General features: G+C 52.8%; 1 protein-coding gene across 1 annotated transcript; it reads left to right on the top strand.

Moving 5' to 3' along the window:
* On the top strand, positions 1-942 carry LOC132334569 (olfactory receptor 14J1-like). The gene has a single exon (XM_059860674.1). It carries the CDS (start codon positions 16-18, stop codon positions 940-942), a length of 927 nt encoding a protein of 308 aa, XP_059716657.1. The 5' UTR covers positions 1-15.
* The last annotated feature ends 12,990 nt before the right edge of the window (positions 943-13,932 follow it).

Consider the following 13,932-nt stretch of genomic DNA (forward strand, 5'->3'; position numbering starts at 1 on the left):
GCCAAGACAGAGCAAATGTCCAACAGCAGCTCCATCAGCCACTTCCTCCTGCTGGCACTGGCAGACACGCGGCAGCTGCAGCTCCTGCACTTCTGCCTCTTGCTGGGCATCTCCCTGGCTGCCCTCCTGGGCAACGGCCTCATCATCAGCGCCGTAGCCTGCGGCCACCACCTGCACACGCCCATGTTCTTCTTCCTGCTCAACCTGGCCCTCAGCGACCTGGGCTCCATCTGCACCACTGTCCCCAAAGCCATGCACAATTCCCTCTGGGACACCAGGGACATCTCCTACTCAGGATATGCTGCACAGGTGTTTCTAGTTTTCTTCTTCCCCACAGCAAAATTTTCCTTGCTCACAGTCATGAGCTATGACCGCTATGTGTCCATCTGCAAACCCCTGCACTACGGGACCCTCCTGGGCAGCAGAGCTTGTGCCCACATGGCAGCAGCTGCCTGGGCCAGTGCCTTTCTCAATGCTCTGCTGCACACAGCCAATACATTTTCCCTGCCCCTGTGCCATGGCAATGCCCTGGGCCAGTTCTTCTGTGAAATCCCACACATCCTCAAGCTCTCCTGCTCACACTCCAAACTCAGGGAACATGGAATTATTGTAGTTGTTGCCTCTTTAGCCTTTGGTTGTTTTGTGTTCATGGTTTACTCCTATGTGCAGATTTTCAGGGCTGTGCTGAGGATCCTCTCTGAGCAGGGACGGCACAAAGCCTTTTCCACCTGCCTCCCTCACCTGGCTGTGGTCTCCCTGTTCCTCAGCACTGCAGCCTTTGCCTACCTGAATCCCCCCTCCATCTCCTCCCCATCCCTGGATCTGGCAGTGTCAGTTCTGTACTCGGTGGTGCCTCCAGCCCTGAACCCCCTCATCTACAGCCTGAGGAACCAGGAGCTCAAGGCTGCCTTGAGGAAAATGATCACAGATGGTTTTCAGTAGCAATAAATAGTCATTCTCCTGCATAGCTGTTATGATGTTACAGATTTATGCTCGTTCTGTGCCATGCATTTTTTACTGCTGGCACAGTTGTTATACTTTTGAGAATTTGTTCACACCAAAATCTTTGATTATACATTTTAAATTCAGTGTTTGTTTTTCCAGTGGCACCCAGTGACTGTATAAACCAGGAGCTGTACTTCTACTACTACATTGAAGAACTGTGTATTGCCATGTGTGCCTGACATCTTTCTTCCCTGGCTTTTCTGGAGCTGTAGAGTTGGTGCTTCTGGGCAGAGCTGGAGGAGAAAATGGAACCCCAGTGCTCCTCACTGCCAGGGAGCCCCAGGGCTTCTCCTCCATAATCTCCCCTTCCTTCACTGCCACACTCCCCTTCAGAAACCCTGTGCTGGTTTAGGGCCTCAGGGCTCTGCCAGCTCAGTCCCTGTCCTGCTGTGTGCCTGTCCAGGGACTGCAGGCAGGGACAGGCCGTGGGCACTGCTGGGACAGAGCTGGGCTCTGCAGCAGCATTTCCATCATGCAAGGGCATCTCCCCAGTGCAGGGCCTGAAAGCTTCAATCTCCTTCCCAGTTACTCTCAGGGATGTGCCCAGCACAGTGCCCTGGAGAGGAAACCAGCAATGCCCAGCAGAAGTGTGGCAGTGATCAGGGTGGGGGCTGTCCCAGCAGTGCAAAGCCAGCACTGCTACAGCAGTGGCCTCTCACCCCAGGTCACAGAGGTTCTTCTTCTCTCCATGGAGGGACATCAAGTGACCGGGTCTGGAGTCTGTGTCTGCAGTGCACAGACACTCCACAGCCCTGAACATCCTGTGTGTGTGAGGGGACATAAACCCAGTGAGCACAAACTCCTTCAGCTGCCCCTGGACTTTCCAGAGAGTAACATCCCCTGGAAACCCCTGAGTGCAGGGCTGGGACGAGCTCCTGAGCACAGAGCTCCCTGTGTCCATCCCTCTGGCCGTGGGGCACCTCAGGCAGGGCAGAGCAGGGCAGGGTGACACCCGCAGGGCTGAGGTCCCTGCCAGGCTCTGGCAGTGGCAGCAGAGCCCAGGGAGCCCCTGCCCGTGCTGCAATGAACTCTGTGTGTGTGTGCAAGGGAAGGACTCGTGTCCCTGGGCAGCCCTGGGGCTGGGAGGAGGGCATGAGCCCAGCTCAGGGGTGGGCACCTGGCAGAGCCCTGACATTTCTGGCTGTGCCCATAAGAGAAGAGTTGGGCAGGGTGACTGTGGTTAAACCCCTCTGGCCATCAAGTGACAACCAGGTGTCTCTGTCACTGTCCCTCCTTCATCAGAAGACAGGAGAAAATAAGGTGAAAACATTGGGGGTCATCATAAAGAGAGATTAATACTGGAGGGACCAAAAAGCAAAGGCCAAATGCAGAAGCAAAGAAAACCATGGGAAAACAAGAGTTCAGCACCTGTAGTGGTTGCTTTGGAAGACAAATGTATTAATACAGAAAATCCAGAGACCTTCTTGTCCCCCTCATTTCCCTGCTGATCTGGACATCACATGGAATGCAAGAGCCCTTGGGTCAGTCCAGCCAAGCTGTCCCATCCCTGCGCCCCCAGGAACACCTGCCCACCCCCAGCCCATTGGGGGAGCAGGTTGCAGAAAAGCCTCATGTGGGGCGAGCCCTGCTCAGGGACAGCCAAAGCCTTGGGCTGGGACCAGCCCTGCTGCAGCCACAAGAGCCAAGCACAGCAGGACAGGGGTGCTCTGGGCAAAGGGAACTCCATCCCAGCCACACCCAGGCCAAGGGGGCTCAGGGGGCTCTTCCCACCTCTGCTATTCCACAATTGAATGAATCTTTTCCTTGGAGAGCTCTTTGAAGAGACAATTGCCAGAGAGGCAGAAGCAGAGCTATAAAATGCTCCAGTACAAACACAGCAGCTCCTGTGAGGAATGAACCCTCCCAGGGCAGTGCTGTGGCAGGAGCAGCACCCAGAAGGAGGGGGATGAGCTCAGTGCATGTGTGTGTGTCCCCAGACACAGAGGGTGAGGGTGGGCAGAGGTCAGGGCAGGGCTGGCAGTGGCAGGGCAGAGCCAGGGGGCAGCGAGATGGGAGTGTGCAGCCTGCAGGGACACAGCAGCAGCTGTGGGACAGCGCAGGACAAGCTGTGCTGGACATGGCCAAGGGCCCTGGCAGGGCTTGCAGTGCCCAGGAGAAGCCACATCTTGGTGCCCTGGGCACAGCAGGGTCTGTGCCACCAAGGGCTGGGAGGAGACACCTTGTCCTGAGGCACTGGGGCCTCCTGGCACAGCCCCAGCCAGGCTGGGCACTGTCAGCCCCTTGTCCTGCCCTCAGCATCCCCCCCTGCCCCACATCCCAGTGGCCTCAGGGATCTGCTGGAAGGAGTCCCTGGGGAGCCTTGCTCAGGAATGGCCCTGGGGGCTCCTTAATGCTCCCAGGGACTTTGGGTTTTGCTTTTGCCTGGGAGTCTCTGAGAGGTTTGTGCAATCGTGGCCTCCGGTTCTCTTCTCTAAAGAGTCCAGAAAGAGCCTGTGTTGGTGATGGACCTCACTGGACTGACACTGAAACTGCATGAAAAACAGAAACTCCAACAACACCTTACAGAATTTAGGCATTACTTTATTCTTGCCAGGATGTCATTGCGGCCATCACATGCAACAGAAATTATTCCATCCACACGTGTCCGGGTTGCACAGTGAAAATCATTCCATCACACATTGTTCTTTACTACGCTTCTCACATATTTATACAGAAAAAACCCAAAGAAATTAATGTTCTTTGCTCTTAAATTATCCAATTCTTAGTATTCCATCTGCTATTGCTGATTGATCCGTTCGCCTTTGATGTCAATTAAGTCCTCATTCTTTGATTCCCTTCTCAATCTTTTCCCAGACCAGGTGTCTCTGCACTCTGGGGGTGATGTTCATTAATGTTCATTTACCTCCTGTGCATCTTCTGGCCACTCCCAATCTGTAGATGTTAAGCTCATCAGGCCTCACCCAGCCTTGGTGAGCAGAGTCTTTTGAAGAGAAACTTCAATTCCCCTCTACCTGGGCAAACAAGCCCCTGACTGAAGTTACGTTAAAAGAAACCAGAAGTTGTATCGTTTCTGATAATTCCATTAGGTTCCATAGTGTCACAGTGCTCTCCTTGGCTCCATGAAGCCACACAGTGTCACATCGAACCTGGGTTCCACCAAGCCCTGCGGTGTCACCCTTGACCCTTGGTTCCATGAGGCCCCACAGTGTCACCGTGGCTCCTTGGTTCCATGAGGCTCCACAGTGTCACCGTGGCTCCTTGGTTCCATGAGGCCCCACAGTGCCACCCTTGCCCCTTGGTTCCAGTGGCCCCACAGTGTCACCGTGGCTCCTTGGTTCCATGAGGCCCCACAGTGTCACCGTGGCCCCTTGGTTCCATGAGGCCCCACAGTGTCACCGTGGCTCCTTGGTTCCATGCGGCCCCACAGTGTCACCGTGGCTCCTTGGTTCCATGAGGCCCCACAGTGTCACCGTGGCTCCTTGGTTCCATGAGGCCCCACAGTGCCACCCTTGCCCCTTGGTTCCATGAGGCCCCACAGTGCCACCCTTGCCCCTTGGTTCCATGTGGCCCCCCAGAGTCACAACAGCCCCTTGGTACCATGGCCTAGTTTTTGGCAGTGGTGGGGCACAGGGATGGCTCCTGTGAGAAGCTGCTGGAAGCTTCCACCGTGCCTGGCACAGCCAGTCCCTGATGGCTTCAAGGATGGACCTGCTGCTGGCCAAGGCTGGGCCAGTTACAAACGGTGGTAGCGCCTCAGTGATAACAGATTTAAAAAGAAACTAAAATAGAGATTGTTGTGCAGTTTTAATTCCAGTCAGAAAAGAGCAGAGGGAAGACATGTGAGAAGAACAACTCTGCAGACATCAAGGTCAGTGCAGAAGGAGGGGGAGGAGGTGCTCCAGGCACTGGAGACCCAGACACCCTGTAGGAGAGCCATGGAGAGAGGGCCCCTGCTCCCAGGCTGGAGCAGCCTGTCCTTGGAGGAATGCACCCCATGGAAGAGTGACCCATGCTGCAGCAGTTTGGGAAGGACTGCTGTCCCTGGGATGGACTCACACTGCAGCAGTTTGCAGAGGGCTGTTGCCCCTGAAATGGACTCACATTGGAGAAGTTCCTGCAGAACTGCCTCCCTCGGGAGGGACCCACGGTGCAGCAGGGGAACCACCCCTCTCCGTGAGCAAGGGCAGAAGCCATGGGTGATGAACTGACCATAACCCCCTTTCCCTGTCTCCCTGCACTGCTGGGGTAGGAGGTAGAGCTGGAAGGAGGGAGGAGAGGGGCTTATTTTATTTCCCCTTTTCCTGCTCTGAGTTTGTTAGTAATAAATGAATTTCATATCTCTAAGCTAAGCCTGTTTTTCCCAGGACAGTATTTGATGAGTGATCTCTCCCAGTCCTTATCTCAACCCATGAGCCCTTTATTAAATTTTCTCTGTCCTGCAGAGGGGAGTGAGCGAGCAGCTCTCATGGATGCCTGGCATCTGGCCTGGGTCAACCCACGACACCTTGGTACCACAGGGTCACAATGGACCCTTGGTTCTAAGGGGTCTCACTGGTTCCATGAGGCCCTGCAGGGCCACTTAATTCAACAAGGCCTCAAAGTTTCACAGTGGTCTCCAGGATTCCATGAGGCCCTGCAATGTCAAACTGGACCTTTGGATCCATGGGGGCCCACAGTGTCACAATGGGGCCTTTTGGTTCTACAGCATCACAATGTCCCCTCGATTCCATGTGTCCTGCACTGTTCCATGGATCCTTAGTGCCATGGGTTCCTGTAGTGTCACAAGGGTCTCCTTGGTTTCATGGTGCCACTTGTTGCCATAATTTCCATGGTATCACAACTGCCCCTGAGCCCCAAGAGGCCCCATAGTGTGACAGTGGCCCCTTGCTTCCATGATGCCTTGTAGTGTCACAATGGTGTCCATGATTCCATCAGGCCCTGCAGTGTCACCATGGACAGTTGGTTCAATGACGCTCCCCAATGTCACCGTGGCCCCTTGGTTCCACAGAGCCCCACTGTGTCACTATGGTCCCTTTGGTTCCAAGGCTCAGAAGTGCCAGAATGACCCTTTGCTTCCATCAGGCCTTGAAGTTTCAAAATGGTCTCCATGGTTTCATGAGTACCCCCCGTGTCACAAGCGACTCTTGGTTCCCTGAAGTTCTTCAGTGTCACAATGGGCCCTTGGTTCCATGAGGTTTGGTAGAGTTGCAGTTGACTCTTGGTTCCATGAAGCCTTGCTGTGTCACAATGCCCACGGTTCCATGAGTTTCCATGGTGTCACCACGGTCTCTTGGATCCCCAGTATCACCGTGGTCTCCTTGGTACCATCCAGGCCTTGTAACAAGAGACAGTGAGCCATTTTGTGCCTTGCTAATGAAAGGCTGCAGAACTCATGGTTGTGAGGCTGTTTCACTGATAAGAAACAATAAATACCTGAGTCTGAAATATCATCTCAAGTACCTTCAATCCCAACCTCAACAGAGGCAGAAAATACAAACACAGATTCCACAGTAAATCAAAAACAGGGACCATATTTTGAATGCAGGCAAAATGCATTCAAGTGCATTCAAATGCACTCGATATGATGGGGAGCTGATATTCCCCTATTCCAAGAGTGAACTTAATAAGGGCTGACTAATTAAGGAATTACAGAGAACCACAGTATGAGAAAAGCAGGTGGCATAGGTAATTCTGGGATGTGGAGACCGGAAAGCAAGACCAGATGAACCACTGTAGCCACCACCAAGAAGATCACGTTCACGTGCTGTGGGCAGCAACCCCATCAGGCCGTGTCATGATCCGCTGGGACAAGGGGGGTCCTGATGGTTCGTTTTACCGATCTCAGATTTCAAACACACACAGCAGGGGACTTTCAGTATTAACCAAAACAAATGCACCTTTTATTGAGTGCCCAGAGCAGATGTGATAGAAGGATTAGAAAGGAGATAAAGGACAGAGAGAGAGAGAAAGGGGGGGGAGGTGAATAGCTACCAACATAGACACGAAATCCTCGTGGTCCGGCCAACAGATCCATCTTGAAACCTCGGGGAGAATCTCAAAGTCTTTGGTTAACTTGGGGTCTTTTATAATCTACCGCCGGGAGGGGAGCAGGACGGCACATCGAGGGAACAGGTACAGGACAGTGGAGAATGAGTCCCTTGAGAACAGGTTGTCACGATCTGTCCCTATGAATGGGTTTCATGATGGTTCGTAAGGGATCTCAGGGTGCAAAAAGAACCAACACGGTACAGGGGGGTGTTGCAGCAATAATCCAAACAAATGCACCTTTATTGAATGACCACAGCAAAATGCGATGGAGGGATTAAGGGAGAGAAAGACAGAGAAAGAGAGAGAGAAAGAAAAAGGGGAATAGAGCTACCAAACGTAGAGACAAACTCCTTAGGTCCAGTCCAGTTGAGGATCTGCCTGTTACGTTGGGGAGATCTCCGAGATGCAGTCCATCTGGACTCCAATTATACACTTTTTGTTGAGGGGGGAGGGGGATTATTTCAAAACTGAATCTATTGTATCATCTGGTAAAATAATGGTATTTGGAAAAGGGGTACACACAGTTTATATCAGTGGGCAAGGGCCATTGTTTTCGTGGTCCAATGCCCACACCTGCAACATCCATCTTGCTTTGGTCAGCTCGCCTCCCCCGCGCACCTCCCCGGGGTGGGGGCTTCAGTCCCAGTCCTTGGGGAGTGTAGGAGCGGCCTTTCTCACGTGGGGATTTCTCAGGTTTTTCTCTGGTGGAGAGGCTTCTGTCATCTCAGCTTGTCTGTCACAGTGCTTGCAGATGAACGAGAGGGGTCTTCTGTGGGAGACCACTCAAAAGCTCAGGAGAAGTTCAGCCAGGCCAAGAGGTGGGACAGCTTCCAAGGCTATTGTTGCAAAAACGGCTCAGTGTCCCCTTCTTCTCATTGGGCTCAGTGTAGCATGCAGAAAAATGCACCTGTGGAAACAGTAACTTAGCAATTCCTTCAGGTCTTAGAGCCCCTGGCTTGGCGGGTAACTTTCCACTGTAGGGCCAGGAATGGGACAAAGGGGGTCTTCTGAGCGATCTCTCAGTGACAGTTGTGAGGCAGATTGGAGGATATTTCAGACAGACTCTCACACAGGTACAGACAGTCCAGTTCTGAACAGGACAAACCGGTGCCAGCAGTGAGCGGGGCCCGTGGTTTCAGGACTGGTTCCTATGGGAAACATCCCGCTCCCAATGGCAGACATCCCGCTTCAGTCAGCCCAGCCCCCCTGTTAGAATTTTAAGGATCTCAGTCTCAGTCCTTGGGAAGGGCTTCAATCTCCGTCCTCGATGGCGGTTGTGAGGCAAATGAGGGATCTTTGGACTCTCTTACAGACTGACATCCCAAAGCATAAAAAATTATACATTTTGCCTTAAAAAAAAATGCATTGAATTACTAAAATTATAATTATTTTTTATTTATATTAGTATTATTCTATGTCTCTATTACCAAATTTCAATATTTATATTTAAAAATCCATACATTTTTAGCAACCAAAAATTTATTGGTCATTGTGTGGTGGAACCTGGTGTGTTTTGTTCATGTTCTGTTCACTAAAGTGCTAAAGATAGAGGGAATAAAACACTTAGACCTAAAACCACGTGTAACCAAAACCGCATACAATCACAAGTATATTTTTGCTTAATAAATGCTTGCTTAAAATATTTTTTGCTTAATAAATGCTCAATAAACCATAACTTCTAGAATTTTAGGTATGACCACGAGATGAGGAGGAGTCGACCGGAGGACGGCCTGGGAGGACTAGCAGCCTTCATCAGACAACGACCAGCAGAGGAGGACCCCTTAGCAGCAAGAAGACACGTGCGCAGAGAACTTTCTGGACACGTCCCCAACGAGAAGAGATACAGTATAAAAGTTAGACTGTATCGAACAGTGGGTGCGGCAGTCCTTGGCCAGCGGAGGCTCCCCTGTCGCCAAGCGCTGATTTTGCTTATGCCTTGCTTGCTGTAATTAATAAATTCCAATTGGACTAAGATTATTGGAGTTTGCTTCAATTCATAACAATTGTTTATAAGTAACACAATTTCCTTAATTAATTCATGTCTATTGGCTATATATTTCTTCCTCTTTATGGAAACTAGTAATATTTGTAGTCCTTTTGGCATCATTTTTATCATCTTTTTCTCCGATAGTGTCAAGGGGAGGAACTTTGGGGTGCCTGGAGACATTTCTGGGGCACATTTGGGGCTGTTTTAGGTCTGGGGAGGGAATTCAGAGAGAACTTGAGGGTCTGGAGGACACTTGGGGGAGCCGGGTGAGAACTTGGAGGGGCACTCAGGGATTCTGAGGGACAGTTCGGGGTCCGGGGCAGCACTTGGGGGTCCAGGGGAGCCCTTGGAGGTCGGGGAGGAGAATTTGGGGCCCTTCGGGGTCCGGGCGGGCCCTTGGGGTGCTCGAACGGGGCTCTCTGGGGCGCGGGGGGTGATGGGAGTTGTAGGAGCGGGTATCATTCGGTTTAACAGGGCCGCGGAGCATCACGGGAGTTCGAGACGCAGCTGCAATGGCTCTCGCCGGGGCACGGTGCATGACGGGAGATAAAGTCCCTGCTGGAATAGCGGAGCATGATGGGAGCTGTAGTCCCGGAAGTGGCTCGAACACGATGTTGGGGGATACTTTTGCGTCCAAGCCGCGACTTGAGGTCCTCGGGGAAGCTTAAGCGGCTCGGGACCCCTTGGGGGGGAGCTCAGGGAGCTCTATCCGTGCTTTTATGGGCGCTGGGCGCGGCAGGAATTTTAGGCGGGGGACTGTGTTCTGAGGGGCTCTGGGGCCGCGGGAGATGAGATGAGATGAATTCCCAGAAATGGCTATGCCGGGCAGCTGTGGGTGCGGGTGCACTCAGGGGTTCCGGGGACGCTTTAGGGGGGTCCCGAATGGGCGCTCAGGGGGCACTCAGGGGGCACGGAGAGATCCTGGAGTGTCTGGGGGACACTTATGGGACAGATGGGGGCGGACCCCGGGGGGGGGGTGGTACGTCTGTGGAGCGCGGGGCATGACGGCCGTTGTAGTCCCAGCTCCAATGGGGCTCAATTGGGCCGCGGGGCATGATGGGATTTGTAGTTAGAAATAGAAGACTGCGGCCATGCTAGGCACCGCCCCCGAGGCACCGATCTCCGGCGCTGATTGGCTCAGTTCGCTGATAGGCGGGAGCCTCGGTAAATGGGAAGCGGGGGAGGCAGGAACAGCCCATTCACCCCCTCCAGTCCCTCCCAGTACAACCCCATTACAGACCTGTTCATCCCAAGCCGAAACCAATACAACCCCAGTGCCCCTCCAGTCCCTCCCAATACACCTGAGTTTATTCCCAGTCCCTTCCAGTTCCCCCCCAGTGTCATCCACAGGATGCCCCAGTGTCCCCAGTCTTCCCCACAGTGTTCCCATTGTCCCCAGTTTGTCCCTGTCCTCCCCAGCGTCACTCCCACTATGTCCCAGTGTCACCCACAGCTCAAGGCACAGCTTCTGTGATCAGGCCAGAGCTCCTGAGGAGAGACCCTGGGTCAATATCAGTCACAGAATGCTGGGATCACCTCTGCTCTAAAGAGAAATAAATTAAATACATCCTTTAAAATAGGAATGTGTATTTCTTACAAGGTCTTTGAGATCTTTCTCCATAACTAGACGAGGAAAACTTTAATGACCCTCTCATGTCTTTGGTGTTGTTTACAACAGACTCAGTCCCTGAGAGAGTGTTCAAAAAGCTACTCAACAACTCAAAGTTAAATTGAAACTCTGAAGTTTCTTGAAGTTTTAATGGGTCCCACTGAGGGACACGACTGAGAAAGCGTCCCCAGGTTCCAGTTAGAGCAGAACACTGGAGGCAGTGATGACAGCTGGGGACAAACAAGGCCAAGGTGTCTCTGGTGCTGAGCAAAGCTGGATGTGTTTCAGGAATGCAAAGGGCCAAGGCCTGAGCCCCAGCCCCTGGCCAGGCAGATCCTGTCCCTCCCTCCTTGCTCAGGGCTCTTCCCGGGATGGGCACTGGCATGTGGGGATGTGCAGTGCCAAGGGCAGGAGCATGGGGCGGCCCCTGCCAGGCTGCTGAGCAGGGACAAGGAGGCCATGAGGCCCCAGGCCTGCAAGGGTCACTTGTCTCCTGCTCCTGGCTCAGGCCCAGGCCCAGCAGCCATGGCCAAAGTGCTGCCCAAGTTGGCTCTGTCAGGGCCTGGCAGCTGCTGCCCATGCCTGTGCCCTGTGCAGCCCAGGCTGTGCTACGGTGTCCCTGCCCTGCGCCTCTGTCCCTGCAGGCTGTGCTCATCCCCCGGCTGCCCCACCTGGCTGGCCCCTTCCTTTGCTGACAGCTCTGCCTCCTGCCTGCCTCTGCCTGCCCACACAAAGCCTTGGGCTGACCCAGGCTCCTTCTGGGGGATGTGCTGCACCACAGCCCTGCTCTGGTGTCTGGTTCTCCTCTTGTGTCCACTCTGGGCCTCCCCAGCTGCATTTGTGGTATCATTTCTCTATTTGGCTCTTTCCCACTATGGAGAAAAAGCTCCACCACTTCTGAATCCACCCTTCAAGCCCTGCCAGGCCACTCCTGTTCTCTCCTCAGTCTCTTCTCAACTGGGACCAGGCACATCAACCTCCATGGGTTATGTTCTTGAGGCCTGCAAGCCCCAGCTTGGGAGATCTTTGGGCCCTCTCCAATGTGTTTGCAAATGAAAACACTCATAGTCTTCTTCTCATAGTCTAAGAACAGCACCAGAGGCCAAGGCCAGGCAGAGGTGTCTGTCTTGGCAGCTTTTGTCTGGGAGTAATCCTGGGATAGATGGAATTTTGGCAACCAAATTCCAATTTCTGCCATGGCCCCAGGTCAAGAAGGCTGGTTCTTTTCCATAGGAAGGAAGGCACAGAGCCCTGTTGCTTCTGAGGCAGATGAGATGTGACCACCAGAGGCCAAGGCCAGGCAGAGGTGGCAGGTTTTTGTCTGCAACATACCCTTGCATACAGGAAATTTTTTAGGGCGAGTACCAATTTTCTCCATGGGTGTCTGAGAAGAGAGGAAATTCTTTTACACAGGAAGGAAAGCATGGAACCCCAGTGGTTCATGGGCAGATGAGAGGCAGCCCTTGACATTCCAAGATCAGCCAGACCTGTCAGGTCACCCCTGGGAGGCCAAATCAGCCAGAGCTGTTCCATGTTCCCCTGATTCCACAGGGCCCCACAATGTCCCAGTGGTGCCCTTGCTTCCATGAGGCCCTGAGGTGTCACAGTGGCCCCTTGGTGACACAAGGCCCTGAAGGGTCTTAATGGTCTCCATGGTTCCACGAGGCCCCACAGTGTCACGGTGGTCTCTTGGTTCCAAGAAACCCCACGGTGTCACCATGGTCCCAAAGTGTCACAATGGTCTCCATGGTTCCACGTGGTCCTCACAGTGTCACAGTGGTCTCTTGGTTCCAAGAAGCCCCACGGTGTCACCATGGTCCCAAAGTGTCACAATGGTGTCCATGGTTCCACGAGGCCCCACAGTGTCACAGTGGTCTCCAGAGGAAGGAAACAACCAAGCACCAGTGTTCCAGGGGCAGATGAGCAGCATCCACCAGAGGCCATGGGCAGCCAGATTAGACAGAAGATTTTTTCTGGGGGCAATTTCTGGATATAGGGAATTTTAGAGATGGAACACCAGTTTCAGCCATGGATGCCTGGAGGAGAAGGACGGTTCTTTTCCATAATAAGGAAAGCATGGAACACCAGTGTTTCAGGGCCAGATGAAAGGCAGCTACCACAGGCCAAGGGCAGCCAAACCTCTCTGTCCTGGCAGTTTTTGTCTGAAAGCAGCCCTTGGATACAGGGAATTTTGCAGATGGAATCCAAATTTTGGCCATTTCTGCCTTGACAAGGACAATTCTTTTCCATAGGTAGCAAAGCACAGAGCCCAAGAGTTTCAGGGGCTGAAGTGGTGAGAGAAGACTCCTGAGAGGCCAAACCAGCCAGACCTGCTTGTCCTGGCAGCTTTTGTCACGGAGGAATCCTTGGACATATGGAATTTGGGAGGTGGAATCTCAGTTTTGACCATGGGCACCTGGTCGAGCTGGATGGTTTTTCCCATAGGAAAGAAAAGTGCAAAGTCCAAGTTTCTTGGAAAAATATGAGAGGTGACCACCCACGGTCTAAGAGAGCCAGACCTGTGTCTCCTGGCAGCTTTCATCTGGGGGAAATTTTTGGACATAGGGAATTTTGGAGGTGGAATCTCAGTTTTTGTTGTGGGCACCTGGCCAGGAAAGAGAGTTCTTTTCATTAGGAAGGAAAGCACAGAACCCCAGTGTTTCAAAGGCAGACAAGAGCCAGCTCTTCAGAAACCAAGGCCAGCCAGACCCGTCTCTCCTGGCAGCTTTTGTCTGGGAGAAATTCCTGGATATAGGGAATTCTGGAGGTGGATTCCCAACTTTGGCCATGAGTGCCTGGATGTGAAAGGTGCTTTTTCCCCATAAGAAAGAGAAGCATTTGGTCCCAGTGTTTCAAAGGCAGATGAGAGGTGGCCCCTGGGTGGCCAAGCCAGCCAGATCTGTCTGTTCTTGCAGATTTCATCTGGGAACAATCTTTGCAGATATGGAAATTTGGAGGAAGGATCTTGATTTTGGCCATGGACACCTGGAGGAGAAGTACAGTTCTTACCACAAGGAGAGCCCAGAGCCCCAGTGTTCCAGGGGCTGATGAGCAGCAGCCCTTGACATGCCAGGCTCAGCTAGACCTGTCAGGTGGCCCCAGGTGGCCCAGCCAGCCAGGCCTTGATGCCTTGAGAGGCTGCCTAGAACAGAGGTTGGGCAGTGTTACAGGAATAAAGTAGGGATTTATTAAAAAGGCCTTCAAAGGGTACACCTGGGGCAGTACAAGAGCCCAGCTGAGGGTACACCCAAGATGGATGATGGGTCACACATTTTCACACTTTTATAAGTTTTGGTCCATTTACATATTGGGGTAAGTTGTC

This window comes from Haemorhous mexicanus, chromosome 16, assembly GCF_027477595.1.
Source record: "Haemorhous mexicanus isolate bHaeMex1 chromosome 16, bHaeMex1.pri, whole genome shotgun sequence".
Taxonomy (NCBI): domain Eukaryota; kingdom Metazoa; phylum Chordata; class Aves; order Passeriformes; family Fringillidae; genus Haemorhous; species Haemorhous mexicanus.